This window comes from Anomalospiza imberbis, chromosome 25 (assembly GCF_031753505.1).
Source record: "Anomalospiza imberbis isolate Cuckoo-Finch-1a 21T00152 chromosome 25, ASM3175350v1, whole genome shotgun sequence".
Classification (NCBI taxonomy): domain Eukaryota; kingdom Metazoa; phylum Chordata; class Aves; order Passeriformes; family Viduidae; genus Anomalospiza; species Anomalospiza imberbis.
Genome location: NC_089705.1, coordinates 3,152,632 through 3,179,024, shown reverse-complemented (window position 1 = coordinate 3,179,024; position 26,393 = coordinate 3,152,632). Strand labels below are relative to the sequence as shown.

At 50.6% G+C, this 26,393-nt stretch overlaps 2 protein-coding genes across 5 annotated transcripts; both read right to left on the bottom strand.

Moving 5' to 3' along the window:
* Window positions 1-2,997: 2,997 nt before the first annotated feature.
* Window positions 2,998-5,951, bottom strand: YRDC (yrdC N6-threonylcarbamoyltransferase domain containing). The gene is made up of 5 exons (XM_068172625.1): window positions 5,482-5,951; window positions 5,197-5,311; window positions 4,324-4,443; window positions 4,008-4,150; window positions 2,998-3,682 (listed from the first exon to the last, which is right to left on the bottom strand). The coding sequence occupies exons 1-5, from the start codon at window positions 5,934-5,936 to the stop codon at window positions 3,619-3,621; spliced, it is 897 nt and encodes a 298-aa protein (XP_068028726.1). The 5' UTR covers window positions 5,937-5,951; the 3' UTR covers window positions 2,998-3,618.
* A 1,497-nt stretch (window positions 5,952-7,448) lies between these two features.
* MTF1 (metal regulatory transcription factor 1) lies at window positions 7,449-26,001 on the bottom strand. 4 transcript variants are annotated; one of them, XM_068172621.1, is made up of 12 exons: window positions 25,947-26,001; window positions 25,207-25,671; window positions 19,672-19,882; window positions 18,646-18,673; window positions 17,928-18,059; window positions 17,348-17,421; window positions 16,672-16,805; window positions 16,068-16,145; window positions 15,320-15,422; window positions 14,242-14,801; window positions 13,401-13,467; window positions 7,449-13,302 (listed from the first exon to the last, which is right to left on the bottom strand). In XM_068172621.1, exons 2-12 carry the CDS (start codon window positions 25,618-25,620, stop codon window positions 12,908-12,910), a joined length of 2,196 nt encoding a protein of 731 aa, XP_068028722.1. In that variant the 5' UTR covers window positions 25,621-25,671; window positions 25,947-26,001; the 3' UTR covers window positions 7,449-12,907. The 4 variants fall into 4 exon arrangements, with proteins under 4 accessions (XP_068028722.1, XP_068028724.1, XP_068028725.1 ...); XM_068172623.1 differs by lacking the exon at window positions 25,947-26,001 and having other exon boundaries at window positions 14,242-14,798; window positions 25,207-25,763; XM_068172624.1 differs by lacking the exons at window positions 18,646-18,673; window positions 25,947-26,001 and having other exon boundaries at window positions 14,242-14,798; window positions 19,644-19,882; window positions 25,207-25,764.
* Window positions 26,002-26,393: the final 392 nt, after the last annotated feature.

Sequence of the window (26,393 nt, the reverse complement as noted above, 5' to 3'; positions counted from 1 at the left end):
AAAGACTTAATCAGCTGCAAATTGCAGTTTTGTGTTTCCAGCTTAATTAGCATGAGTCTGGTTTTCATTGTATTGGGAAGCAGAACGAGGGCAGTAGCAGCAGCATCGCAGATCTGTGTTTGCAGTGATGGAGGAAAACCTCTCGCTGCTTAAAGCTCTGGGATGCCTCAGACAGCAGCATTCCCACCAGCTCCAGCAGGGCTGGAAAGGGGCAGACACCAAGCAGCTTCACCTCCAACACCAGCCCTGGTCCAGGCAGCCTGGCCTGGTGCTGCTCGTTTGCACCACGAGTTTGAGCTGGCTCTGCTAGTGAGGTTCTTCAGATGCATTTTGGTTTGCAGGGCAAGTGCTAATTCAAATGCAAACCACGTATCTCCTGCCCCGAGTGCTCACGCCAGTGTGATTTCCACGAGGGCTGCAAACACAGGGGTCACCCTGGTCTGTGAGTAGCTTTATGAAGGTGTTTATAATCCTGCCTGGCATATTGCCAGAGGTACCTCCCCACTCCAGCAGATGTGTCTGATCCCCCTGACCCGGCTGGGCTGGGAGTGTGTTCTCACCGTGTCCCCAGACAGGTCCCAGCGTCCTGGTGACAGTACAGGTCCCACCACCACGTCCCCTGCTCACAGCACACTGCAGTCACTCGGTGTAGCTGCAGGGTCCCCGTTTGGGAAGTACCAAGGACACTTGAACAAGCAACAAATCCTGGGTTTGCTCCGTGCTGGCACATTCCAGAGGTGCTGACAGTGCCCTGACACTGATACACGGGCTTGTCACCTCAGCTGGTGCCAAGCACATCGTGCTGACAGCACAGTGCCCCACAGCCGGCCAGAAGCCAGAGGAAAGAGGGAATTTATAGTGCCTGCAGTCTCTGCAAGGGAACGACAGCACTGGCCTTTTCACCCGGACTTGCTGCGTGGCTCATCCTCCTGCTGCTGCTGGTACAAATAAAGCTGTCACTTGCAGGGACACAACGCTGGCAGCAGGGAATGGGCCATGAGCAGAGGCACCACTTGAGATGGTGACACGTTTCTGCAGCTCTCTGCCCACCTTGGCTGTTCACAAATGCCACTGCAGGTCGTGGCCAAGATGAGGCTCTGGGCAGCCCAGAGCAGCCACCAGACCAGTCCCATTCAGGCAAGGCAGCTCTTCCTTAGGGCTGTGCCTCACCTGGGGGAGCATCACTCCCCACACAGCTGTAGGAAAGGAGCCCTTCCTGGCTCAGCTCCACCTGCATGTTCCAGAGTCCCCAAGGGGAGGAGGAGGAGGAGCTGCTGCAGCAGAGCCCCCACAGCCAGGGAAGCAGCTCCTGGAGGCCCCTCAGCTGCATGGTTCTGTAGGTGACCATGGCTCCACTGGTGCAGGGCAGAGCCACGTGCCTCTGCCAGCACACAGGGCAGGGGCTCAGCTGCACCCAGCTATCCATGGTGCAAGATTGACGGGGCTCTCCCCCAGACTGGGGTGACCCCGAAAGGTGGAAAAGTCTCTCCTCCAACCCGAACTTCCAAAGAAAGACTCTGTAGTCTTCAGTCATCCGGTCTCAGGGTAGTTTAATGTGTGTTATCTAAAAGATTTCTCCCTGAGCTGCTGCGGTCCGTTCAGCAGTCAGGCAAAGGCACACACTGACTCCCAGGGGGCTGGTGCCCTCTTTTATATCATACATTACGTGTTAAATGTTTATGGTTTTTCCCCAGTGCCCATCACCTATATTGAACAGTGACTTTCTACTCTAAACCAATCTGTGAGTGCCAATATCACCAAGAACACGGAGGTTAGGAAGAAGAAAGGAGGACAGGGCACGCCCAAATCCCTCCATCTTAGAACTTCTGACCCCCATGTACAAAACTGAGACCCCTCTGTACAAGGCCTAAAACCCCCCTGTACAGCACTCAAAAACTCTTCCTCTCACTTTGTGACTACTTCTACTACAATATCTAAACGTTTGTGATTTCTTGTTCTTCCTGCAAGGTTGGTAAATTGCTCCATGGGTCAGGTTCAAAGCCACAGGGGTCTGTGGCTGCATTCCAGGGTCTCAAATGCTTCTGACCTGGGCCTGGAACATCCAAGAGCATCCGAGGGACATTCTGGTTTCTGACACAAGATCAGCTTGTCTGAGCAGGGAAACACATCGCTGGGAAAACAGGAAATGTTTGGAAAGCAGATGGCAGGTGTGAGTGATGGATGAGCCCAGCAAGGATCGATGAATAGCTGATGAGCTGAGCAGAGAGGCAGGGCTTGCTCACTGTGCAAATCCAGCAGGGAAATTGCTCCCTGTGGCGGGAGGTTACAGCCAGCCCCCAAACAGCCCTTACACCCCCACAGGTGTGGGGGCACCAGGGCAGCAGTTCTGGCTCTGGTGTGAGCTGGGGGATGTGGAGAGTCACCTGCCCAGATCCACTGACCACCAGGGCCCACAGGGGGACCCCCAGTGCCCCACTCTGCCCCCTCCACTACACCAGACCCTCTGCTCAGAGCAGTGCCCTCCAGCACTGGGACAGGCAGGCAGGACTCGGGCTCCTGTGCAGGCTAAAGGAAGTGATTTCCCTCAGATCCCCGATTTCCCTCAGCCCCTCCATCCCCCAGGATACTCACCTGAGAAACGCAAGGTCAGAGCAGAGATCACACACCCACTCTGCAAATGACAGTAACTCACCCAGCCTGCTGCTTTGGGAATTTTACAGCAGAAACTCCAGCCAGGCAGTGATGACTCTGGGGTCAGCTGTGTGTGCAGTGCAATCCTTTAGCAGTGCCTGAGACAGCTGCTTGTGAGCAGCAGTAACAGAAAACTCCTCCATGGCCCTCAAGACACTGGAAAAACTATCCCAGTGCAGGCTGTGCAAGGGCTGGGTGCAGGCAAGGCAGTGGCCCTGGCACTCCACACATGTCCCAAGGGCAGAGCTGTCCCCTCAGGGACAGGATCCTGGCCCCACACCCCACACCACCCCCTCCTTGCTTCCCAGTGACTTCACTTTTCAATCAATGATCAATACCAGTGGACACTTTCATCCATTCCCTGTTTACTTCAGCTTAGCACCATTTCAGAGCAAAACCAAGAGAGAATTCTACATTTAAACGAAGGAAGATCATCACACCAAGAGCTGATTTCATTCTCTGCTTTAGGAGGAAGCAGGCTGGTCTGAGCAGCTCTAGCCTGGGCTATCTGAACGCTGAATTTTCAGAAGCACTGACAGTTTCATCTCAGCAGGAGGTTTTGATCACACTCAGAACCGAGAAAAGCAGCCAGAGAACAGCACAGCTGTAACACCCTCAAAGCTCCAAACCCCTCTGCTCCACGTCTGCTTTCCTTCCAGTGCAGATGGCATGGGATGAGCACTCAGAAGTGGGGAGGGCACACAGGGCCTTCCCCACACCATCCTGACAACAGTTCAGCTTTCATCATCACTGTGTTCACAAAGCCTGACCAGGATAACACAACAGACATTTGGGAACAGTACAGCAGCACAAAGAGGTCAAAAGGGGTTTTCTAGTCTTTCTTTTTTAATATTTTTTTATTTACCTCGACATAACCCATCGACCTTATTAAACAAGGCCATGATCACCCACTCCTGAGTGCACAGGCACACAGTGCCCAGCTCCACCAGCTCCCAGTCCCAAGGGTTAGGAAGATTCTGGTACCAAGCCATACTTCTTCTTCAGGATTTCAACTGTGGGCGTTAGTGCACTGCAGGGAGAAACAGAGCCATCAGAACAAAGGGTTTGGAGCATTAAAACTGCATTTTCTGGGGAAGAGCAATCAGCAAGACACAGGATTGCACTTAGAGCCAAAGAGAGCACAAACTCCAGAAACCACAGCTTCACACAGAAGCTGTGAGAAAGGGGAATTTGAGAGCTCCTGAGGATTTCTGTGTGTGCTCATAATTAGGTTAACATTAATGGGAAGGTGGAACTGCTATGGGAAGTGAAGCAAAGCAAGGTAATGCATGCCCCACCCCTATCCAAAAGTTCTGTTTAATTTGAAGCAAAGGAACAGCACCAGCTACACTCACCAGCCAGGCCGGATGATGGAGAATTTCCCCGACACAGATAAGTCAACCACAGTTGACCCCAAGCGACACTCTGGGCTCTGGATGTCTCCTATGGGGCCTCCATCAATGACCAGGGACAGCTGAGGCCACAAGTCCTGGAATTCCTGCAAGAGAGCTGTGGGTAACAGTCCTGACAGCGGCTTGTATCATTTAAATAAAATAAAAATACAGCAGCAGAGCAACCACTGGCTTACTGCTAAAGCCAAGTTGAACTGAGGGAGCCTGGGGCTCTGCCAAACTGCCCCGGTGACATCCCAGAGGGACGAAAGAACCTCACCAACACGGTCAGGGTGCTGCCCTGCGAGCTGATGTTGGCGCTCGTCAGAGCCAGCGGTCCCGAGCAGGCGCGGGCCAGGTCTCTCATGAAGGGGTGGTCTGGAATGCGAACACCAACCAGCTGCAGGGAAGGAGAGGAGCGTTTGACACACAGAACCTGGCTCCAATTCTGCGTTGCCTAAAGCTCTCTTGACTTAAAGCTGAAGCTCTAGAGAGCTGACGGATCTGCACCTGCTGAACCTGCAGACTTAAGTCAGGCCCTAACGCTGGTTTATGCCATGTCCAGGTTGATAGTAAAAGGGCTTTAAAATCATGGGGATATGCGGAGTCAGAATGAAAATTAAGCTTAGTAGGCCTGGAAAATACCCTGGGAAAGTACAGGCCTTGTACTTGCTAGAACTGCACCCGTGTAGCTAGTATATAATAAATGATAGAACTGTTAGATGTGATGATTGTTTAGTAATTAAATATAATTACTGTTTAATCGTAAGAATAATCATGGGAAACCGTGGTCAGGGGCTTGAGAAAGATCACGAGAAATTCATGCTTGGATAAATTCAATGTATACAACAGAACAATATAAGTTTAATAATTAATATGTAAGTTATGTAACGATAGAATATAAAACACGTTCAGCTCGAAAGCCATGTGGGAGTCAGATTTGGGTCTGTACCCCTGATTCCCAGAGCTCTGCAATAAAAGCCCCTACATAAAATCATATCCTGTGATTATGTGTGCTCCTGAACGCTAACAAGGTCAGTCACAGGGAGCAGGACAGCACAGGAGCACTTCTGGGGACAGGCAAGGACAAATGTGGCGGCAGCAGCAGCACAAAACCAGCCCCCAGCCCCCCAGTCCTGCAGCCAAGACCTACCGAAGTGAACGGATTCAGGTCCTTATTGAGCTCTTCTGAACGCTCCAACACCAGCGTCACCGGTCCCGGGAGCAAGTCCCGCAGCAGCTCGTCGGGAACATTCACGTGGCAGTACCTGCAGGGCCAGAGACAGCCGGATCAGGGCGTCACACCGCGTGGCCCGGGCCACCGGCCCCCGGGCAGCTGCGGCACGGCCTCCCGTCCGTTCCCTGGGGCTCCGGGCCGGCGGCGGGAGGAGCCGCAGCCCGCCGGGATCTCCGGCAGCCCCGCGGGCTCGGCACGCACCGGTAGAGCCGCTCCACGTCCCCGAGGCAGATGGCGAGCGGCTTGGCGCCGTTCCGCCCCTTCAGGCTGTAGATGCTGCGCACGGCGGCCGAGTCCTGGGCCAGGCAGGCCACGCCGTACACCGTGTCCGTGGGCACCGCCACCAGCCCGCCCGCCTGCAGGGCGCCGGCCGCGGCCGCCACCGCCTCCCTCCAGTCAGCGGGGCGGCCCGGCTCCTGCCGCCACCGGCCGGGGCCTCCACCCTCCGGTGCGGCCCAGCCCGGCTCCACTGGGGCGCTCCCGCCGCCGGCCCAGCCTCCGCCCTCCGCTGGCTCCCCGCGCGCACCCTGAGGGCCGGGCCGGGCCCCGCCGGCGGGCGGCAGCAGCACCAGGCGGGCACAGCCCGGGCCCGGGCCCGGCCCCGCCGTTCGCTCCGCCGCCCGCGCCAGCGCCAGCACCCGCGCCGTCCGCGCCATGCGGCGCCACTTCCGGCGCGGGGCCGTGACGGCACGGCCGGGGCGCCGTTCCCATGGCGACCGGGGGCGCGCGGGAGCCGCGCGAGGGCCGCACGGAGCCGGCGGGAGAGCGGCGGGTGCGGAGAGGGGACCGGGCACGGGAGGAGCGGAGGGAACGGGAGCGGGCAGAGGGACGGGGCACGGGAGGAACGGAGGGAACGGGAGCGGGCAGGGGGACGGGGCACGGGAGGAACGGAGGGAACGGGAGCGGGCAGGGGAACGGGAGGAACGGAGGGAACGGGAGCGGGCAGGGGAACGGGAGGAACGGAGGGAAGGGGAGCGGGCAGGGGCACGGGAGGAACGGAGGGAACGGGAGCGGGCAGAGGGACGGGGCACGGGAGGAACGGAGGGAACGGGAGCGGGCAGAGGGACGGGGCACGGGAGGAACGGAGGGAACGGGAGCGGGCAGGGGGACGGGGCACGGGAGGAACGGAGGGAACGGGAGCGGGCAGAGGGACGGGGCACGGGAGGAACGGAGGGAACGGGAGCGGGCAGGGGCATCGGGGACACGGGAGGAACGGAGGGAACGGGAGCGGGCAGGGGAACGGGAGGAACGGAGGGAACGGGAGCGGGCAGGGGCATCGGGGGGTCCCGAGAGGGGACGGGAGGACAGGGAAGCGCATCTGTAACAGGAGGAGCGGAGGGAACGGGAGCGGCCAGGGTCTCCGGGGATGTCCGCTGTGCCCGCCGTCTCGCCGCAGGCTCCCGACGACCTGGGGAGGCTGCGGGAGCTGCTGGAGCTCCGGCAGCGGCAGCTGCGGTCCCGCATCGCCGCCTGCGAGGAGCTGAGGGCGGAGATGGCCGCGCTGCGGGCGGCGCTGAGCCCCGGCCCGGCGGGCGGCGCGGGGCCCTGAGGAGCCCCGGGGGCGGCGGCGGGAGCGGGGATCGGCCCCGCGGGGTTCGGGGCTCCGGGAACGGCCGGGGGAGCGCAGGGAGCGCTGACGGCCGCACCGCCGGGCTCCCCCGCCTTGGAGCTCGCTCGGTGCCGCCGCGCTCGTGCCTTATCGCATTAAATTTACACTTCGGAGTAAAGCGAGACGGGCTCGGTCCGTACCTCCCCACCCCCGTGTGCTCCCGAGGAGGAGGCACAGCCCCAGCCCCGTGTGCTCCCAAGGCCGGCTCTGCCCGGCCGCTCAGGGACCGGGGCCAGCCCGAGGCGGCGCGGCGGAGCTCGGCACAAACGCTGCGCTGTGCAGGCGCTGCTCTGCCCCTGCCGAGCCCGGCCTGCCGGCACAGAGCCCCGGAGAGCCGGGAGGAACCCGCAGCTCCACGGCATGGCCGGAGGGCTGCCATGGCAGAGGCCCCAGCTCTGGGTTTCAACTCCCACCCGCACCTCACGGCACCAGAGCGGCCAAGCTGGGCCGGTGCTGGGAAAAGGCAAACGGTGCCTGTCAGGGTTGGAATTCCTACTCCTAATGGGACACGGCAGGATGCTCACACTCCTCTCCCACAGAATACTCTCAGGAAAAACTATTATAACACAATGTTTAAATAAGCATTTAATTAGGATTCCATTAGTATTAATATTGCTTTCAATTCCAAAAAGGTTAATTTCCACTTCTTTGCAGATATTTCAAAGTACAATATTAACTTCATACAAAATGAGCAATTAAGCAAACACCATTATTTCACATTCTTCAAAAAATACAAATTCATATTTACTCTTTTGGGTTTTGGAGATGCTCTTCCTTTGGAAGTACTGTACCTGTAACTAACATCTTCACATTGCTCAATGTAAGCACATTTGTTGCCATGTTTCAGAGTTAAATAAATTCCTTTATTACCATACACACATTCTTGAGAAACTGGGGTGTAGTTCAGCTGTCTCCAAAGCCCCAGGCAGTGCAGCCCCCCAGCCCCGACAGCTCAGCTGGAGCTGGAGCTGCCCCCGGTGTGGAGCCAGGCTGGGCTTTGGGCTGGGTGAGGCAAAACAGAGCAGGGTCAGCCCGAGCAGCGGGAGGACAAGAGAGTCACAAACCAGAACACCAGCGACTGCAACTACAGCACTGCAAACACACCCTCAAGTCTGCTGGAAAAGGTCATGTGAAAAAAATCTTTTTTTAAGAAAAAGTAGAAACTGCATTTGAGAAAGTGTACACTGCATAATGAACCAAATTTTGGCCAGCTTGCACACCACTGCAGCAGCATGGTGTGGGGTTTCACCTAGTTCCAAAATCACACACTTAGACTATGTACACTACTACATAAATATCCAGTTTAATTTGCATTTCTCAGTGCAGACACAGAATCCAACTTCTAGAACATGTGATAAGATATCAAGACAAGACACAAAAAAGTTAAAAGTTCAGCCCTGTCCATGAGAATTGACTACAGGTAACATTTATAAAAACTCGACATTGCTTCCAAAATATGTTACGGAAAAAATAGTATACAATTAAAAACTCTGCAGTCAGAAATTCATAGGGTTTATTAAAGACATGCTCTTCTTTTTTGCCTTACAGTCCAAACTGACTCCAACAGTTCTGCCCAGCCAGCTCAGGTAACTCCTGCCAAGAACTTGCCACCCACAGATCCCAAATCGGGTCGTGGAGACAACACCCTGGCCTGGCTCTGTGGGGAGGATCCGAGGCAGCGCGAGGTTCTGAGCCCTGCCCGGTGTCTCCCGGCCAGCGGTGGAAGCTGTGACACCAGAGCTCCTCTGCTCTGCCCCACTGACCCGGCTGCCTCACCTCAGAACAACCCAGCAACAGCTGCTCATCTCCAATCGAGGACAGCTACCCTGGGCTCGGCTCCCCCTGCAGCTCCGTGCCAAGGGGCCGGCTGGCTCCAGCCCTGAACCCAGTTTATCTCGGAGGAGGAGTGCTGTAAACAGTTCACAGCGTTGCTGCACATCAAGGACAACGTTGTGGATGGCTACAGCCATGCCACCCCCAAGAAATAAGGCAGTAACAGGACATCAGAAACCATCTCGAAGACAAATTTCAAAGGTGCAACATGCCTGTTTGAAAGCAGCTTGTCACTTGTGTTCCCACGTGGGTGACAGAACGAGGACAGGGGAAGAAGGACACACATCAAGGGACACAGCATGTCCAACAGGAGTGACAAGCAGCCCCCAGAAAGCATGAGAGAAAAGGCTGCTGAAGCACAGTGCTCTCAGAGGGTTATTTGCATAGATTGGACGTTTGCTAACGATGCATAATTTGTCTGGGGCACGGGGGAAGGGCAGCACAGCACCCACCACACCTGTTCTGTCAGACAGACACACACGGACCACGCGGGACAAGGATCTTTAGCTACAGGTATTGCACCAAGTTAAGTGCTCATCTTTGCACACCCCTGTTAACTTTTACTCAGAGCAAAAATAAACTTTGTGAAAGTATATACAAAAGAAATTGCAGCAATTGGGTTAAAGATAAAATAACCTAAAGTGCATTTTAGATACCAGTATGAGGTTCTGCGAACTTGTCTTCCTGGGGACACTCAGCATTACACAAGTGTCCAACTCGTACTTTGTTCCATGTAATTCAGTACCAGCATTCAATCAGTGCTGATTTTCCACCCCACCCCCCACCCCCCACCTACAAGCACAAAAAGCAATTTCTCCAATCTTCAGCTGCATGCCAAGTCTGCTCACTTGGGTCCTTGCTTGGTGACCAAAGCTACCAAAGTCAGTAACTTGACCCCCTCTACATATATGAGCTTCTACACCCATCTAAAAACCATGAGTGACCAAGTAAACCCCCACTAGCACAAAACAGGTGGCCTAGAGCAGTGCACTTTTGCTCTCTGACTGATAATTAAAGGGGTTCATGCAGACTTTGTAGAGGCAGGCACGCTGTTCCCAGAGACTCCAACACATTTACCCTTTTCTGGGAATCCAGGGCAGAAACTCTCCCTTTCATTAACCATGTAATAGTGAATATGCTAAATGCTGGGGCAGCAAGGAGAGGACAGGAAAATCTCTGGCCTTGCAGAATCTCAGGGCTTTGCTGCAGCTGCCCTTGGATCTCCTCCCATCCCAGCATGGCACAGACTGCCCTGGAGCACAGTCTGATCACACAGTACTGGGGATGATACAAATGTGAAAACATCTCAGACACACGCAGCACAAACACTCTGGAAAGCAGATGGGACGATAAACAACAACAGCACACACCTGTAAAACACAGTGGATGCACAGCCCGTGTGCTCACAGAATCACATGCTCCTGCCTCAGTACAAGCTTTAACCAGTTCCACCTGAATTGCAGCCTGCCTGATGCACATATAAGAGGGAAATGGCAAACCCAATGCACCAAAGAATCAGCAGGACATAGTGCTTTTCCTGGATCACAACAAAAAAACCCAGCAGCTGTGAAGAGAAACAGCAGAGATTGACCCTGGGCACTGCTGCCCATCACTGCAGCTTCACATTGAGCTTCCCAGTTCAGAGACTTTGGTAGTTTCTTCTACTCATTTCAGTCACAAAAGAGTTTCTGAAGAAGCTCTCTGGTCCAACCAGGAGCATGTTTTAGGTTGATTAAGTCATAAGTAGCAAAAGTAAAAAAGCCTCCCTGAAGGCTGCGAAGGCTCAGAAGCGGTTGCTAAATTGCCCAGCTGTCACAGTGCAGGCCACATCTGGGACCCTTGTCCCCCATCAGAGGTAACCCCCACTGGGGAATCTTCACACTCCTGCATCAGCAGTCTCCCACAGGCACACATCCACACCCACTCACCCTTAAACACCACAGCTGCACTCGGCCAAAGAAAATGCCCAAGGCCACAGTGAGAGGCACCAGAGGGATCCCAGGCAGTGCTCACTCCCCTCCCAAGTGGAGCTCTAGGCAGAGTAGCTGGCAGGAAACTCCTCTGCAAGGACAGTCCCAACCAAGCAGGCTTGGGACTATGTTTTTTGTGTTCAAAGCAGTTCTTGCTGCCATGCAACTCAACTGCAGCACAAAATGAAGCTGTAGGAGAAAAGCAAAGGAGCCACCACCTCACTGCCCTCCTAGGATTGCCACGACAGGAACAAAACAAGAAATGCTTTGTTAACCTGTTTTGTGGATGCCAAACCTTGTTGCTGCAGGACTCGCAGCCCTGCTACAACAGCCCTGCCACACACCCAGAGGAAACACCAGCATGTGTGATGCCCTCGAGTTCATCCCTGCAGCTGCCAACACCGAGCTCTCTGCCCTGGCACAGACACACAGTGTGTCCCAGGCACGGAGTGCTCCTGGCACACCCGTCTGCCCTCACGGGACATGGCTCTTTCCCTTCTGCACCTCACCAGAAGCTGTGCAGGAGGGGAAGGCCAGTTCCCTTCAGTCCCTTTCCACCCGTGCCTGGGCAGTGCATTGTCAGGGGAACAGCACTAGAGGTGGCTGAAGCCAGCCTCGGTGTTGGTCAGGCTACACTGAGCACATCACAGGAGGATTTAACACCTGCTGATCACCAGGCAGCACTCACAGGGTTCTCCCCTCCCCAGAGGTACAGAGAGCAGCTCTGATCAAACACAAAGAGTGAAAGACCTCTATCCACCACAGTTTGTATTCCTAAATTGAGTGCAGGACACTCCCCACTAATTGGCTTACAGTCATTATCTTTGTATCTCACTAATGACAACACTGTAAACTGAATAAAGACTATTTAATATTCTTTCCTTTAACACAAGAAAACTGACAGCCAAAGCCAGAAAGATGGATAAAAACTATAAAATTACATTATTTTAAAATAATGCAGCATAAATAAACCATTTAGAATGAGACTGCATTTATTGCAACATTACAGGCTTTTTGGTGGAAGGGGGGGGGTTGGATTTGATTTACCCTGAGTAGGTTAGAATATAGACTCTCAGTTTGATATGAAAAACTATTCTGTTGTGTAACATCTTTTAGTCAAGAAACAGCCCCGTGCACAAAAAGCTGGCATTGCAGCAGGCTGGAGGCAGAGTCAGGCAGAAATTATATAGCTCACTTGAAAAAAAAGAAAAAAAAAAGCATGTATGGACAACTGAAGGACAGACTCACTGAATTTATGTTGAATCTTTCTCAAAATTTTCTTAAGGGTTGTTCTTCACAAAAGATGAGAGTAACCAGCAAAGGCACCGTGCTCCTGATTCAACAGTCCCAGGGTTAGGATGATGACTTGTTGCTGAACAGAGCCTAAGAAATCAAAAGAGCAGCAGGCACCAACCTGACCACACCTGGCACTCACTGCACCCTTTGGAGAGGCCAAGAAAACAGACTCTGGAGCCAGAGCCAGCTGCAGCTCCAGCTGTGCTTCCATGTTGTGACACAGTGTCTGCAACACACTTGAGTCCTAGTGGAATTAAATGAACAGATCTATTAGGGGCACAAGGTACTTGTGCCCTGCTGAAATGAACTCCCCCAAAGCTCCTGGAGGCTTCAGTAAGAGCATCAGTACACAGCAAAACCAGGCACCAGCTCCTCACCAGGTAAGTGACAATCGCATTCAGATCACACTGCAGATAAATGCTGTCCCCCAGCTATGCATTTCCTCCCCCACAGCCTCCTTTCCTGGGCTCCCCTTTAGTGCATGGTTAGTAGAGACATGAGAGACAGGAGAAGGTTAGAGACCCAAGAAGTTGTAACAAAGACCCACTTGCTGCCAGTACCTTAATCCCAAACGTAAGTGATGTGCAATTGGAGACAAAGTAACCCCCCTTTTCCTTTTAAAAATCTTTTTGCACACGAGTAACCTTAACTTCTGTGTTCACATATGACAAGCAAAAGTGACAGACAGTGCAGCCAAAACAGTTCATATATAACTTAGCTATTTCTTTTTTTTACCTTTTCTTTTTTTAGATAGAATCTCAAAGGTGGATGTACCTGGGACGTGACTAAGATGACATCCGTGAAGCAGAAATAAGCCACAAAACTTCCAAAGAGGAAGGAATAAGAATCGATCCTTCAGTTTCTGCTTCTAAGGAGAAGGGTTTTACCCTCCAGGTGCAAAGGAAAATCTGGAACATCTTCACTTAGAGAAGCTGCTATTCAAACCAATTTCTTCCTCACCCTGCAGTAGTGCTTCAATTGGAATTATATTAGACGGGGTTTCAGGGCTTTGGAGGGACAGGAAGTCCGATACATCCATGGCACTTAACGTTTCAGTCTGGGAGTCTGAAGGGTTAACTATCTGACTGCTCTGCCCACAAGGAGGAGGAGCAGAGGAGGAAGGAAAGGTCTGAGGCTGCAGCTGGGAAGCTGGCTGCTCCAAAGCTTTTGAATCGGGTGAGGAACATTCCTTCTTAACAGTGGAGGTGGCTTTGTCCTTGGCAGAGTCTCTGCAGGCACACTGGCACTGGCAGGCCTCCTCCTGCTTTATAATGATAACAGGAACGCTGAGACCAATCTGCTGAACAGGGTTTCCTGAAGGTGAAACAGAGACAAAACACAATGGAACTACATAATTTCACAGCAGGGAGAGAGAAATCAGCTTTGTTCAATTAGTTCAGTGTCACACTTACCTGTGTTACCAGCTACTGGTAATGCAGTGGTAAAAAACACCTTTTCTACTACTTTTGGAACTTGTGGCTTTAAAGAAAAAAAAAAAAAAAAAACAAGAAAAAAGTGTGAATCGACTTGAATCAAATTTCTGTTGTTCAAACTCTAAACAGCTATATACATATTCCAAAGGGACATACAGGAAAACTGAGCACAAAGTTTTGTTTCAGTGGTCCTAAAGTTTGGGCATAACATCCCCTGCATTATTTGCTGGTGAACTCAGCTTGTGGGTTTTGACAATTCAGTGACTGAATTCTCAAACACCGCTGTGTGTGCTCCCACTGCCTGTACCTGCAGCCACTCACTCGTGCCCACCTACAGCTGAGAGCCTAAAGTGGCACCAATACTGTCAAAGAAGAAACTCCTGAAGTTTCAGCTATCCTGATTTACTGGCAAACCACAAGCATTCTCCTTCCAGAAAATCTCTTTTCGTTATCAGTCAAAATTAGGCAGAGACAGAGATTACAAAATGCCTAAACACAACCTTTACAGAGTCTTTTGTGCTTCTATGCATTAAAAACAATACATTAAGGCCCATGTGTATCCTCAGGCCTGGATAAACACACTGACACCTGCTGGCAGAAGTCCACCACGAGGGGAAAGAAGACAACAAGATCTTTCTGCACCCTGGGTTTCTCTGTGCTTTACTTATCTCCCTGTCTATTCCAGGGGCTGCACTGGTGATATGTATACACGTTAACATGCCAAGCATTATACCACACTGCATCCTAGGGTTTATCTTACAAGTTTCACCCCCTCCCTTTTCAAAAGCAAGGGCTCCAAAGCCCAGCTGGAGGTACTGACCATTTGTTCTTGGCTTTGTGGGGAACCAGTGGCACCATTTAAGATCCATTGTAAGTTCTGCTCTCCCATGACAATGCTGGACTGCAGAATGGCGGTGCTTGGAGAAGGAGTAATGGTTATAGTGGGGTTACTGGTCAAAACAGGGTTTGCACCAACAGGCACAGTCTGAACTACAGCTGGCAGGGGCTCGGTGGCACTCGGGGCTGTCGGGGCAGGAGCCCCAGCAACCACTGACAGTCCCTGAACAATGGGCTGCGGCGGAGGCTGGCTGTGCTGCAGGAAGTCTTGGTGACTGGCTGCAAACGGTGTGCTGTGAGGAACAGGCACTTCTGGGGATTGTAAAACAGTTGCAGGATTCCCAAACGCAGCTGGCTGTGAGCTGGGTGCTATGGAGGAGGGAGCAGCAGGTGCTGCCGAGGCTTGCAGCGCCGCCTGTGCGGGCTCAGGGAGGCCGAGCTGCAGGACCAGGGGTAGGGACAAGGAGGCTGCGTCTCCTGCTGGGGGCGGGACCGCAGCCACCGAGTCCGCGTCGCCGTTAAACCCTTCCATCAAGGAAGCTGCTGAAAGAGAAACAGAAAAATATAAATACATCTGTTCTCATTTGGTCTGAATGAACTGCTTTTTCAATGAACTTATCAGCTAGCTCATGGATTTTTACCAAGTAAAGAATTATCACGTTCTTAACTTCAGAGTAGTGCTCAAAAATAGCCCTGAACAGTGAAATCTAAAAGTAGCTGCAAATTCAGGAAGTTGGTAACACTGGGCTCTACACTGAGCCTGATCAGGCTCATCAGCTTTCTCTAATAAGCCTTTTATCAGTTGTGCAGCAACTTCAAGAAAACAGGATGATGTGGACTGCGTGAGAGCTCCCGTGCCAGTACTGCAGGACAGTGTGCTGGGTCACCTCCCCTGTCACTGCCTGTCACACCATGCAGCCCAACACCACTGAATTTCAACCCTGAATTTAAAGTTCTTTTTGCTCCTTAAAGTTACGTTGGGCATTAAGCTTCAGCCTGAAATGCTGAATTCAGTACATGCATGCAGAGCTATCAAAAAGCAGTGCAGATACAACTGGTACCTGTCTGCTGAGAGTCCTCCTGGTTTGCAGTGTGGTCTGGGCTCTGAAACATAGACTCAAAGATGCTTGCTGGTGAGATTGTGCTGAGGTCCTGTCCATGTGTCTGACAAACAGAAAACAAAGAGGAAGACATCAGACAATGTTGTATCAGGTCTCCACAAACCCCAGTGAAGCAGTGTGTGCATGTCAGAAACACACCTCCAAAGAACCAGCCACCCTCAGGAATGGAAACACGTATTATTTACATGCTGTAAATTTACACCTAGTTTTTATTACCTGTAACCAAATTTACCAACATAATGAGCAACCCCTACAAAAATAAATAACTTCTTCAAAAGTAAAATGTATTCCTCTGCATCCACTCTTTATTTAACCGTTGTTTCTTGCAGTACTCCATCAGAAACAGACATTTATTGGCTGCGTGCAGAACCTTTTCTGGAGCAGAAAAAAACAGCTCCATTCTGTATCCTGGACTATGCAATTCTAGCCACCCACACTGCTTGAGGAGCAGAATACACACAGGAGCTGCACCCTGCTCCCACACCACAGCACAAAGAACAACACAGTCTCCTCAGCATCTCATTTTCCTCTATGTAAAATCCAAGCTCAGTCAAGACTTATCAAGAGGCAAGAACACTGTTATGGTAAAATCAGATGCAGAGCTTTCTACAGCAGGTTGAACTAAGCACTGCACATTTTGGAAGACAAAACCAAATGAGGATGAGGCAGTTCCAGGACAATAACTCACTGGATTAGAGTTCTCCCGCAATTCTGAATCTGTTGATATGAGGCTTAAATCACTCAGACAAAGTGAGTGACTTGTATCCTGTGAAAAAGAAAAACAATTTGAATTATGTATTAGAAGAATAATGTCAGAAATGTTTTAAATTACTTTTGAGAGTCTATGCTTTGCTTATATGGGACCCAGGTCTCAGTTCTAAAATCAAAGGAACAAGATTTTTAAGCAAAAGATATTTAGCAGCTATCAAGGATTCTTAATATCTCAGTCAAAGAACTTCCAAAAAGTCATATAACCCAGAATTTTAAATTAGCATAGGAACAAATAAACTTTTAGAAAATAAAAAAATAAAACCTTCCCAGTTATTATTTTTAGTTAGTAACTATTTTACTTCACATGTTTACCCCCCAGTATTGATTCCAACTGAAGCACACACAAGGAAAGCAGCCTGATGGATACAACTGCCCCTATGCACACGTGGCAAAGTGAGTACTTCCAAAATCCCAGTCTTAAATGTTACACCTTAAGAACAAGCTGCAGAACAAATGATTTCTTCCCAAGGTATGGTTTATATTCACCTAACACAGAAACATTAAGCAGAAGTGCTACTAACCTCAGACACATTGTTATTGGGAAGTGCATTACAGGTTTGTCCCTTCTCATGACCTTTCATGTGACTCTTGAGACTGTACTGGGTACTGAAAGTCTTCTCACAGCCATTGCTGGGACAGAAGAAGGGTTTCTCCCCTAGAGGCAGCACAGAACACATGTAACACACTTAAAAAACATCCTGTCAGATACACACTTTTAAAGCACCTGGCAGAGCAGTATTTCATACAAACAAGATTTGCAATGCCTCTTCACACATTCATTATTCCTGGCAGTCCTGCAGGTGAGTGCTTCCATCTCACCATGTTGTTGACACACAACACAGTATTTAATTGTTATGCATCATTACTGGTACATTTGTGAAAACATGTTCATTGAATTCAAGACCTGCCCAGGATAAATGTAACTGCATAAATGGAAAATTTGAATCGGCCTGATGCAGGTGCAGGAGTTTGCACTTGGCCTTTTTAAACTCCTGAGGTTCACATGGGCACACTCCTCCAGCCTGCAAAGGTCTCTCTGGATGCCGTCCCCTCCCTCAAACGTGTCACCTGAGCCACTCAACTCAGTGTCACTCCCATATTATAAGTGACTATAAATTCCTATTAGGATTCTGAGAGTTGATATAAACTTAATAAGCTCAATTAAAGAAAAAATTTTAAAAATAACATAGAACTTACCAGTATGTGTTCTAACATGTGTTTTGAGGTGGTGGCTTGCAGCAAAAGCCTTCCCACAGCCATCATGCTCACACCTGAATGAAGCATCAAAGGAGAGTCAGCATCAGCCTCCTTCAATGCATTAGCTACAACCTCAAATCACGCTTTGCAATAGTCCCAGGACTCCAAAAAGCAGGCCCAAAGCTTTGTTAGCTAACAGCAGCTGCTATGCATGCTACACACATCACAGCAGGGCTGCAAGTAGGACTTTAAAATCCAAGCATGAAGGCAGTATTTGGGGGAATGGAATACACATTGCATCCCAGCAGAGAGCAGCAACGTGCTTTAAAAGATGCTCACCACAGAACAGGTTTATGTTTAAAAAACTACCTTAACTATTCTTGCCTTTTAGGACAACCACTGCACCCACTGTTAAAGGCAGCTGGGGGAGCTCGAGAACAAACAGGCTCCAATGCCAGCCAGCCACCTTCACTTATTTCTCAGGAGAATACCATTCCATTCAGAGCAGTAACAGCTGCTTTTTGGCACAGGTGTCTCATTACCTGAGCCACAGAAGCCAGAACACCAGCCAGCAACTCACCGAAATGGCTTTTCTCCTGTGTGTGTTCGAATGTGCTTCCTCAGGTCGCTGTGCGTTGTGAAGTATTTGCTGCAGCCTTCTGATTCACAGTTAAATGTTTTCCCTGTGTGAAGCCTTTGATGTGCTTTCAACCTAAAAAACACGGCCAAAAAATCCCTCTTAGGACTGGTGGGATAAGACAGACCTGTCCTAAGGCAAGCAAGCCTCGTTCTTTCAAATGTGCAGGACAGGACCAAAGGCTTAACATATCCTGAGCAGAAGGTCACGAGCTCATGAAAGTGACTGCTAACAGTTCCAAAGTTCTTCAGCAAATCTGAGAGACCCTTGTGTCCATGCACCACCCTCAATGCTACTGGAATATAAAGAAGTCACCACAGTTCTGTCATCCTACCCTTTGGACAGCACTGCCACACCTGAGGGGTTTATATTCATACCTGTACATGGAAGAAACAAAACAGTTCTATTCAAACAAACACAAAGTAGATGCAACTACAGCCACACCTACAAGAAAACTCACCAGAGCCTTCCCACCTGGAGTGCTGGACACCCTCTCACCTGTACGGTGTTGGAACATCCTCTCACCTGTACAGTGTGTTGAACACCCTCTCACCTGTACAGTGTGTTGAACACTCTCTCACCTGTTCAATGCTGAACACCCTCTCACCTGTACAGTGTGTTGAACACCCTCTCACCTGTACAGTGCTGAACACCAGCTCACCTGTACAGTGTGTTGAACACCTTCTCACCTGTTCAATGCTGAACAGCCTCTCACCTGTAGAGTGTTGAATGCTCTCTCACCTGTACAATGTCGGAACATCCTCTCACCTAGAACACCCTCTCACCTGCACAATGCTGAACACCCTCTCACCTGTTCAATGCTGAACACCCTCTCACCTGTTCAATGCTGAACACCCTCTCACCTGTACAGCATGTTGAACACCCTCTCACCTGTACAGCATGTTGAACACCCTCTCACCTGTTCAATATTTAACACCCTCTCACCTGTTCAATGCTGAACACCCTCTCACCTGTTCAATGCTGAGCACCCTCTCACCTGTACAATGCTGAACACCCTCTCACCTGTACAATGCTGAACACCCTCTCACCTGTAGAGTGTCGGAACATCCTCTCACCTAGAACACCCTCTCACCTGTACAGCATGTTGAACACCCTCTCACCTGTTCAATATTTAACACCCTCTCACCTGTACAATGCTGAGCACCCTCTCACCTGTACAATGCTGAGCACCCTCTCACCTGTACAGCGTGTTGAACACCCTCTCACCTGCACAATGCTGAACACCCTCTCACCTGCACAATGCTGAACACCCTCTCACCTGTACAGTGTGTTGAACAGCCTCTCACCTGTACAGTGTGTTGAACAGCCTCTCACCTGTACAGCATGCTGAACACCCTCTCACCTGTACAATATTTAACACCCTCTCACCTGTTCAATACTGAACACCCTCTCACCTGTACATCATGCTGAACACCCTCTCACCTGTACAGCGTGTTGAACACCCTCTCACCTGTACAGCATGTTGAACACCCTCTCAACTGTACAGCATGTTGAACACCCTCTCACCTGTTCAATGCTGAACACCCTCTCACCTGTACAATGCTGAACACCCTCTCACCTGTACAATGCTGAGCACCCTCTCACCTGTACAGCGTGATGAACAGCCTCTCAACTGTACAATGCTGAACACCCTCTCACCTGTACAGCGTGTTGAACGCCTTCTCACAGCCCTGCACATCGCACTCGAACGGTTTCTCCTTGGTGTGCACCCGGACGTGGATTTTGAGGCTGTAGGAGGTGAGGAAGGCCTTGCCACAGCCCTCCTGGTTGCACACGAAGGTGTACTCCCCCCGGTGGGTTTTCTGGTGCGTGCGCAGGTTGCCAGCCGTGCTGTAGGTGCGGGGACAGCCCTCAAAGGTGCACTGGTAGCGCTTCACCTGAAGGACAAAATGCTGCACGCTTAATAATTTTTAATAATTTCTATAATCCAGACATGGATTTAGTCCTTTGATGCAGTCAGACATCAAAGGCAATGATTTTGACCCCAATGCCCCCACAAAAAATTTACTTCATTCTCTGACAACATTTCTGCTGTGAGGAAGGAGTGGCACATGGGAAAGCAGCTGGGCTTGCAGAACAGGAATCTAACAGAAGGGGGGAAAAGGAAAAACACAATCCAAAATGTTTCTAGCTAAAAATCTGATGAAACAGTTGGAAAGAACATTGAGGAGCCATCAAACCTGTCCACTACCCACATGTGTAGCACCTGCATTTTAGTCCCGATGCTTCCTGCAGAGCTACTTATTTGTGGAGCAGGGAGACAAAGGAAAATGCACTGTCACAATGCTCAAACCCACTGCTCTGTGTGCTGAATTCCCACCAACACCTTGAACAAAACAGTTTTTACCATCTCCCATGGTCTAACCACCAGCCTATTCATTACTTCACTTTATCCCAAAACAGCCTTCATTGAGCCTTGCTCTTTCCTTCTGTGGCTACTGAAACAGTCAGTGCCTGAAGTGAAATGGATCGCATCAGGTCACAAGGACACCCAAACACAGCTGTCACAGATTTCTCAGTAAGCCACCGAGATCCCTAGGACAATTTCAATGGAACTACATTTGGTACCTTCCCCACTTCTGCCACAGGCACAAGGGATCTTTTAGAAGCTTCCCATGTGCAAGTGGTAACACCTAATGAAATCTCATCCTCTCTTGTGAAGCAGAAGGAACACACCCCTGATCTGCCTGAATAAAGTTATCCTCCACCATTAATTACCAGACTGATGGCTTTCATTTGACTCCTAAAGTTCAGAAACCTCAACACCTAATAGTGATTAAGGAGCCCAGGAGAGGACTTGGCTAGTCACACCAGCTATAAATCAAATTCTAGACAGTTCTCCATAAAGAAAGAGAAATAGCTTCTTGGTTACTTCCAACCTGTTTTGTAGAGGACAAAACAGCCAGCAGAACTTTTAAGAAAATTCTATAAAGCTGAGTGATCTTTTGTGTGACCCAATCCATGGTCTCTTGTTGCTCCCACAACAGGCTGGCATTCACCTTCACCTTGTCTCAGTAAAACCTTCATATGTGGAGAACGTTAAACCCTCCTGTGAGACACACAAGAGACCTTTACACAGGGCACAGAAATACCACAATGTGCTGGGTTTGGCTGGGATGGAGCTCATTTCCTTCACTTGTATAGAGCATGTTCTGGATGATATAGAGATGGATTTCTTTAGTGCTTCTCATTCCACCCCACCAGCAAGGGGCTGGGGGTACACAGGGAGTGGGGAGGGGACACAGCCAGCACAGCTGACCCTGACTGACCAGGGATATCCCAGACCATGGGATGTCATGCTCAGCATAGGAAGCTGGGCAAGGAGGAAACATTTTGTTCCCCAGTTTCTGTTTGCTGGAGCCCAGCTTGCCTGGGCATGGCTGAGCTCCTGCCTGCCAGGGGAAGCAAGGAATTCATTCCTTCACCTTTTCAACCGGTCACTCAGCATTCTCAGAGAAGGGAACAGTAATTTCACTCTAAGCAATCCGCCCTTACAGTTCAGATGAGGCAGAAGTTACCACTAGATGCCCAAGAACTGCAGCATGGTTACAATGCAGTTAGGAAGTCTGGCTGTGCTGAGGCAGCCACAACACAGGAGCACAGAGCAGTAACACACCAGCAGCAGAAAGCACATTTTATTACATGAGGAGGGTACATCATCCTCCCCCGGGATCACCAGATCCAGTACAATCTGTGTATCAGTGCTGAAGTAAATGTTCCTTGTTACAGCTTTAAGGCAGCTGGAAATTAACACTTTACAGAACATTCCCCATGGTACACAAGGGATCTGACACAGGCAGGAACTACCTGAAAATCAAGGGAGGGTTCTGTAAAGCTTTCCAGCTGTTTACATTTAGGTCTGGAAGAAAAAGGACAGTATTAATTACAGATTGAGCTGTTTGGTTGCCAGCTGTCACTGCCCATGTGTAAGGGAAGGTGGCAGTAGCACCATCAGTTTAATGGCCTGAACTCTGACAATGGCCTTGCAGCACTCTCCCTTCCTCAAAGGCCAAATCTTTATTTCACAAATCCTTCCGAGCACACCACAGGCAGCAGCAGCAATATCACCACCACGTTCTGAGCAAAACAAACCTTTCTGTGAAGCGCCACAGCATTTAATTCTCTTTTCACATTAGCACACCAACACACTGCACACTGTTCATACACACAGAACCAGCAGAGATTGATTTGAAAGCCTTGCAGGGACAGCAGCAGGAGCTCCAGGCTGCCACAGCACCAGGGCACAACAGAAAACAAACAAGGCAGCAGAAGCCAAGCCCTGGGCAGGCAGGACAGGGCTCAGGGACTTTGAGGCCAAAGGCTGTGGCTTTTGGCCAGGGACATTGAGGTGCTGCTGGAAGAGACATGATCCAGCATTTACCTCAGAAATGGGAACTTGTTGTGCAATAGCCAACGGGGCTGCAGAAAGCAGAGCCTCACACCCTGGTTCAAAGTCTACAGTAACTGCTCTGTTTGCCTTTAACTCTTCCTGAGCTTACCATGTTCTCCCTAAATGGCTACATTTTCTGTGTCATGCCTGAACAAATAACTGGATCTGAAATACAAAACTGTAATCATGTTTGTTCTTACCCACACAATTACAGTGAGATTTATAACAGAATAAAGAAAAGCCAAAGGTGCTAAAGTGCAAAATCTCCTTTTTAGCTTCATAAATGTCTAAGGCTGACCTGAAAATCTAAGACTTTAAAACAATTATCTCAAGCGTTAAAACTGTTGCAAACATTTTGCAAGTACCAAAGAACAGAGCTGATGATTTTCAGAGCTGACCCAGATGCTTGGGAGCTTTAGAGCTTTCCTTTCCTCACCTCCAGACAATTTACCACACCTTTGAAACAGCAGGCAAAAAGGCCTTTCACACGTGCTCAGGGCTCAGTGCCACTGCTTTCACATTGTGGTTCCACTGCCCTCTGTTCTGGGAAATTAATTCCAGAAATGGAAAATAAATTCATATAAAGCATTTCACTAGGAAATTCCACATCCTACAAGCCTTCTCTAAAAAGCAAGGGTGAAAAAATGAAGTCAGTTTAATTGCACATGCAGCCACTGACCCTGTTCAGCTCCCACCCCCTGCTCTGGGAGCAGCCCAGGGTCCCACACAGAGGAGAGAAAGTGGAACACTTCAGCAGCTGCTAAGGTGAGTAACTGAGAGCAGGAGGCTCAAACAGGCTCACAGAACACCCAGGAGTTCCCCAGCTGCAGAGCTGACGCCCCCAGCCCCATTTCCCAGCACTCAGCCACCACGGTGGCAGCTCTGTGCTGATGGACAGGACTCAGTGTCACACTGTGCCACTGGCACTGCCACCTGGACTCATCACCTTGCACGACTCAGGCAGGCCAAAGGAAGCTGTCCCTGAGCTGCTGTCACAGCCAACTTCCCTTTGCTCTTGCACCCAAACAGAAGAGCCCCAGGACACCCAGACAGAATTCATCAGGGAAACAGAATTAAGTGTAAACTCCATTTTAACCATGCAGCCTGGCCTGAGCTTTCAAAACACATCAGATGGGAGCTTAAAGCAGCTATCTTCTGCTCACAGTCTCCCTGTGACACAATAAAACTACAAATAACTTAAAATTTGGCATCTCACATTTGGTAGTCCAGCTCCCAGCAATGGCCTGGCCCTTAACTGTGACCTGAAAGTGCCTTTCTTGAGAACGTGGCCAATCCCAGAGCAACAGCTCAGGTTGTTTCAGCTGCCTCTGACCTCACAAAATAATGACCTGAGCAGAAGAAAACCTGAAGATCAGTAAAATTACACACAAACATGTGCCAGTGCCACACCCTCCTGCCATCCAGTGTCACCAAGTGCCTTCTGGCAGGTTCCTAGGGCAGCAGGTGGTGTCAGAGGGAAGAGGGATGGCCCTGGCAGCTCTGCTGGGACACGGTTCTCCCCAGCACACTGCGAAGCTGGGGATGACAACCAGAGCAGGTTTGTGCTCCATTACACAAAACCCCTCAAAAATGAGCAAAACCACTGTCCTCTCCTGAAAAAAATAGCAAAACTGCTGCCCCTCTCCTGAAAATAAACAGCAAAACTGCTGCCCTTCTCCTGAAAATAAACAGCAAAACTGCTGGTCTTCTCCTGAAATAAACAGCAAAACTGCTGGCCCTCTCCTGAAATAAACAGCAAAACTGCTGCCCCTCTCCTGAAAATAAACAGCAAAACTGTTGGCCCTCTCCTGAAAATAAACAGCAAAACTGCTGCCCTCTCCTGAAATAAACAGCAAAACTGCTGCCCTTGTCCTGAAATAAACAGCAAAACTGCTGCCCTTCTCCTGAAATAAACAGCAAAAGTGCTGACCCTCTCCTGAAATAAACAGCAAAACTGCTGGCCTTCTCCTGAAATAAACAGCAAAACTGCTGGCTCTCTCCTGAAATAAACAGCAAAACTGCTGCCCCTCTCCTGAAAATAAACAGCAAAACTGCTGCCCTTCTCCTGAAAATAAACAGCAAAACTGCTGCCCTTCTCCTGAAATAAACAGCAAAACTGCTGGCCTTCTCCTGAAATAAACAGCAAAACTGCTGGCCCTCTCCTGAAAATAAACAGCAAAACTGCTGGCCCTCTCCTGAAATAAACAGCAAAACTGCTGCCCTTCTCCTGAAATAAACAGCAAAACTGCTGGCCTTCTCCTGAAATAAACAGCAAAACTGCTGGCCCTCTCCTGAAATAAACAGCAAAACTGCTGCCCCTCTCCTAAAAATAAACAGCAAAACTGCTGGCCCTCTCCTGAAAATAAACAGCAAAACTGCTGGCCCTCTCCTGAAATAAACAGCAAAACTGCTGCCCTTGTCCTGAAATAAACAGCAAAACTTCTGGTCCTCTCCTGAAATAAACAGCAAAACTGCTGGCCCTCTCCTGAAATAAACAGCAAAACTGCTGGCCCTCTCCTGAAATAAACAGCAAAACTGCTGCCCCTCTCCTGAAATAAACAGCAAAACTGCTGGCCCTCTCCTGAAAATAAACAGCAAAACTGCTGCCCTTGTCCTGAAATAAACAGCAAAACTGCTGCCCTTGTCCTGAAATAAACAGCAAAACTGCTGGTCCTCTCCTGAAATAAACAGCAAAACTGCTGGCCCTCTCCTGAAATAAACAGCAAAACTGCTGCCCTTGTCCTGAAATAAACAGCCCATTTTCAAAGCCTTGAAGGTGCACAAAGGCCAGAATCACGTTCAGCTACTCACCTCCTTACGCTTGGTTTCTGGGCACTCAGACTGCAAAGTGAGCGTTGCTCCTTCGATGTTCCTTGGCATGGGAGTTGAGCCAGGATTTATTGTCAGATGAATCTGATCTGGAGAAATAATATGTTGCACATAACCCTGTGACATCCCTTCATGATCTGCTATTAAATGAAATCCTTCTTCGTGACCCTCGGGTAAAAAAGGCAAGTGGTCACCACACTGTCCTTCATCCTCCTCATCCTCCAGCACGCTGTGGTCCTGCTCTATGAGCACAGTTGTCCTGTCATACACCGTCCCGGACGAGGAGGACACCAGCCCGTTTTTGTCAGCAAACCTCATCATATTTTCATCTTGGGCTAAGTCGTCTTCCTCCCCTTCATAGTAGATGGCGTTGCCCTCGGGACTGTTCTCGCCCATGGCTCCGCGCCTCTCACCGCGCTACCGGGAGCTCCGGCCGGAACGGCTCATCTGCAACACAGCGAGGGGCGGAGGGGAGTCAGGCGGCTCGGCCGGCCCGGGTCCCGCTCCGCTCGCAGGCACAGCCCCAGGGCGGCCGGTGGCGGCGGAGCCGGGCCGGGCCGAGCGCCGCGGTCCCGCCCCGAGCGCGGCGCTACCCCCACCGGCCCGGTCCCGCCAACAGCCACTAGCGGTGCCTGCGCCAGCCGCGCCGCACCGCTCCGGGCCGGGCTGGGCTCGGCCCGTCCTCCCTCCCTTGCCCGGTGCCGCTCCCCCCGCCCGCTCACCGGGTGCCAGCGGCTCCTTCCCCGCCCCAGCGGCACCATGATCGCCGCCACCCCACTTCCGCTTCCGGCCGCGCGCGGCACGCCGGGAGCGCCGCGCCCGCCGCGGGGGCTGACGGGAGCGGCAGCGCGGGCGGAGCGCGGCGCCCCCTGGCGGCCGCGCCTCACGGCCCTCAGCGACACCGAGCGCAGGCCGCGGGCAGATCTTTTTATTTAAATAGCAGCGGCTTAAAAACTCCCGTCGTTTTAACAAGTTAAATAAAACGCAGCGTAAATATCAGCTCTCGTGGTTTTTAACTCGTGCAGCGTGCAGCGTGCAGCGTGTTGGGAAACTTGATGTACTTCGCAGCATAATCAGGTGTCAAACTGCCTGATCTCTGCCTTCGAAAGCAACAGATTGTATAAAATACCGTGAGATCAAAAAAAGTGCCGGTATACTGTACAAAAAAA

What these genes read in the sequence shown, in the direction of transcription:
- MTF1 (XM_068172621.1), bottom strand. Translation starts at nt 25,620, where the DNA reads ATGGGCGAGAACAGTCCCGAGGGCAACGCCATCTACTATGAAGGGGAG. An exon ending in CAGAAACCAAGCGTAAGGAG is followed by an intron (nt 19,883 to 25,206) that starts GTGAGTAGCTGA and finishes TTTGTCCTTCAG; the next exon opens with GTGAAGCGCTACCAGTGCAC. An exon ending in ACCAGTAGCTGGTAACACAG is followed by an intron (nt 13,303 to 13,400) that starts GTAAGTGTGACA and finishes TTTCACCTTCAG; the next exon opens with GAAACCCTGTTCAGCAGATT.
- YRDC (XM_068172625.1), bottom strand. Translation starts at nt 5,936, where the DNA reads ATGGCGCGGACGGCGCGGGTGCTGGCGCTGGCGCGGGCGGCGGAGCGA. An exon ending in ACCTGAATCCGTTCACTTCG is followed by an intron (nt 4,444 to 5,196) that starts GTAGGTCTTGGC and finishes CCTTCCCTGCAG; the next exon opens with CTGGTTGGTGTTCGCATTCC. An exon ending in GCAGCACCCTGACCGTGTTG is followed by an intron (nt 4,151 to 4,323) that starts GTGAGGTTCTTT and finishes GCTCTCTTGCAG; the next exon opens with GAATTCCAGGACTTGTGGCC.